The sequence below is a fragment of the Suricata suricatta genome, chromosome 7 (genome assembly GCF_006229205.1).
Source record: "Suricata suricatta isolate VVHF042 chromosome 7, meerkat_22Aug2017_6uvM2_HiC, whole genome shotgun sequence".
Classification (NCBI taxonomy): Eukaryota; Metazoa; Chordata; class Mammalia; order Carnivora; family Herpestidae; genus Suricata; species Suricata suricatta.
Window position 1 is genome coordinate 4,948,558 of NC_043706.1, and position 3,513 is coordinate 4,952,070.

At 41.9% G+C, this 3,513-nt stretch overlaps 1 protein-coding gene across 1 annotated transcript in view; it reads left to right on the forward strand.

Annotated features, from left to right (window-relative positions):
* LOC115295654 (zinc finger protein 420-like) overlaps positions 1 to 3,236 on the forward strand; it is a 13,033-nt gene extending 9,797 nt beyond the window's left edge. Inside the window, exon 4 of the mRNA XM_029943755.1 lies at positions 38 to 3,236. Within this exon, the coding sequence (XP_029799615.1) occupies positions 38 to 2,087 (2,050 nt within the window). The 3' untranslated portion in view covers positions 2,088 to 3,236. The remainder of the gene's footprint in view (positions 1 to 37) is intronic.
* The last annotated feature ends 277 nt before the right edge of the window (positions 3,237 to 3,513 follow it).

Consider the following 3,513-nt stretch of genomic DNA (forward strand, 5'->3'; position numbering starts at 1 on the left):
CCTTTATCAAGCCCTCAAGCCTTGCTGAGCATCACAGAATTCATACTGGAGAGAAACCTTACAAATGTGAACAATGTGGCAAGGCCTTTCGCCACCACTCAAGCCTTACTCTACATCTCAGAACTCATACTGGAGAGAAACCTTACAAATGTGAACAATGTGGCAAGGCCTTTAGTCAGCACTCAGTCCTTACTGTACATCACAGAATTCATACTGGAGAGAAGCCTTACAAATGTGAAGTATGTGGCAAGGGCTTTATAAAACACTCAAACCTTACTCTCCATCACAGAATTCATACTGGAGAGAAACCTCACAAATGTCAAGAATGTGGCAAGGCCTTTATAAAGCACTCAAGCCTTTCTGAGCATCACAGAATTCATACTGGAGAGAAACCATACAAATGTCAAGAGTGTGGCAAGACCTTTAGCCGGTACTCAAGCCTTACTCTACATCTCAGAATTCATACTGGAGAGAAACCTCACAAATGTCAAGAATGTGGCAAGGTATTTAGCCACCACTCAAGCCTTAGCCTCCATCTCAGAATTCATAGTGGAGAGAAACCTTACAAATGTCAAGAATGTGGTAAGACCTTTAGCCGGTACTCAAGCCTTACTCTACATCTCCGAATTCATACTGGAGAGAAACCTTACAAATGTCAAGAATGTGGCAAGGCCTTTAGCCACCACTCAAGCCTTAGCCTCCATCTCAGAATTCATAGTGGAGTGAAACCTTACAAATGTCAAGAATGTGGCAAGACCTTTAGCCAGTACTCAAGCCTTACTCTACATCTCAGAATTCATACTGGAGAGAAACCTTACAAATGTGAACAATGTGGCAAGGCCTTTCGCCACCACTCAAGCCTTACTTTACATCTCAGAATTCATACTGGAGACAAACCATACAAATGTGAACAATGTGGCAAGGCCTTTAGCCAGCACTCCATCCTTACTGTACATCACAGAATTCATACTGGAGAGAAACCATACAAATGTCAAGAATGTGGCAAGGTTTTTAGCCACCACTCAAGCCTTAGTCTCCATCTCAGAATCCATACTGGAGAGAAACCTTACAAATGTGAAAAATGTTCCAAGGCATTTAGCCGGTACTCAAACCTTATTCGACATGTCAGAATTCACACTGGAGAGAAACCTTACAAATGTCAAGAATGTGGCAAGGCATTTATAAAGCATTCAAGCCTTACTCTACATCTCAGAATCCATACTGGAGAGAAACCTTACAAATGTCAAGAATGTGGCAAGGCCTTTATTACCCCATCACACCTTACTCAACATCTCAGAATTCATACTGGAGAGAAACCTTACAAATGTGAAAAATGTTCCAAGGCATTTAGCCGGTACTCAAACCTTATTCGACATGTCAGAATTCATACTGGAGAGAAACCTTACAAATGTGAACAATGTGGCAAGGCGTTTATAAAGCACTCAAGCCTTACTCTACATCTCAGAATTCATACTGAAGAGACACCTTACAATTGTGAAGAATGTGACATGGCCTTTAGGCACTTCTCAAACCTCACTGAACATCTCAGAATTCATAATGGAGAGAAACCTTACAAATGTCAAGAATGTGGCAAGGCCTTTATCACCTCATCACACCTTACTCAACATCTTAGAATTCATACTGGAGAGAAACCTTACAAATGTCACGAATGTGGCAAGGCCTTTATCAAATCATCACACCTGAGTCAACATCTCAGAATTCATACTGGAGAGAAACCTTACAAATGTCACGAATGTGGCAAGGCCTTTATCAACCCATCACACCTGAGTCAACATCTCAGAATTCATACTGGAGTGAAACCTTACAAATGTCAGGAATGTGGCAAGGCCTTTACCAGGCACTCACACCTTATTCTACATCATAGAATTCATACTGGAGAGAAACCTTACAAATGTGAAGAATGTGGCAAGGCCTTTCGCCATCGCCCACACCTTACTCAACATCTCCGCATGCATACCGGAGAGAAACCGTACCAATGTGAAGAGTGTGGCCAGGCCTTTCCCCACCGGTCAAAACTTTCTAAACATCACAGAATTCATATAAGAGAGAGGCTTGAAAAATGTTAAAAGAATGTCAGTGCCTGTAAGTGGCCCTCAGCCTTTACTGGACACCAGGGGATTCCTAGTGGAGAGTAACCATCGAAATGTAAACAACGTGGCAGGCTCTCCCTGCTCGTCCCAACGTACTCAACATTGTAGTTATCACATAGGAGCAAAACTGAAATGGAAAGAAAGTGGCCTCCCATTTACCTAGCATTCAATCTTTGCTCAGTGTCATAAAATGCTCCCTTGATGCAAACCCTAGACATGTAATGAATGAGGAAAGACCATAATTTTAAATTACACTCTAGCAAACACCAAAGAGGGCATAGAAGAAAGTAACTGGAAGGATAGATTTACAGAAGTATTGAACATCAAATGTCACTAATGTTACAGACATCAAATAGAATGCAGCACCTCAGTCACTCTCTTCAGACATTACACCAAAATACTTGTAGGGAATAATAGAAAGTTAGCACTTTAAACACATTGGTGCTATTCTGAGTTAGTGAATGAGTTTTGCCTAGCCATAATTAATTTTGATATGTGCTTTTTGGGAGCCATTCTGTACTCACTAGTTGGGAATACTCCTTGTGAGGTTAAGGCAGGTTTGCAAGGCCTCCTGCTGTCAGATGATGACTGATATCCACCCCCACTCAATTGCTTTGGCTTGAGCACCAACTCCACAGGCACCTTGTTGATTGGTATCCAGAGTGACTTGTCCCAGTTTTCTGGCCCCAAAATGCTCATTGCCCCTTGTGAAGAAACTTAATTGTAGGAACTCCTTTTGTGATTATGGGAGCAAACATTATGTTTCCTGAGAATCCTGTTTTTCTTATACTTCCCCCTTAAGCAGACAGGCTGTTGACCATTGCTCCAGAAGAACTAACTTCTGCCTCTGTTATGCTAAAAACATTGTCTTGAATTTAAACGCCTACGATACCTTCTTTCCCCATATGATAAGCATCTAAATCACCTACATCAATCACTGTTGATAAAGGTAATGCACGAGGCCTCTGCAAATCTATGTTCTGGGAAATTTTTTCATAGCAAAGAAATTTATCATCAGAAATCATTGTCTAAGGCAAATGTCACTTCTGTGTTGTTCCACATACACTTAACCATAAATAAAGCTGAGTCTCAGAGCAGAGATGCCTGCCTGGTGACCAGAAAAAATCTCGTGGTTCTTTCATCCATCTCTCCCAGACACCATCCATCATTCAGGGACCCCTGGAGAGGGTGGAGGGTGATTCGGACAAGTGGTGCCTGAACATGTGCCTGAAGGTAAGCCTTTCTCTTTAAACTAAGTCTTTGTCATTGCATTAGGCCAGATGGTTAGGATTCCACCATAGGGTGCCACTGACTCCCCGACATAAGATAAGTAGTGTTAATTGGTGGATAAGCATGGAACTGTTTGTGAGAAGGTATGGGCCATAAAGAGTCTAAGCAAGGG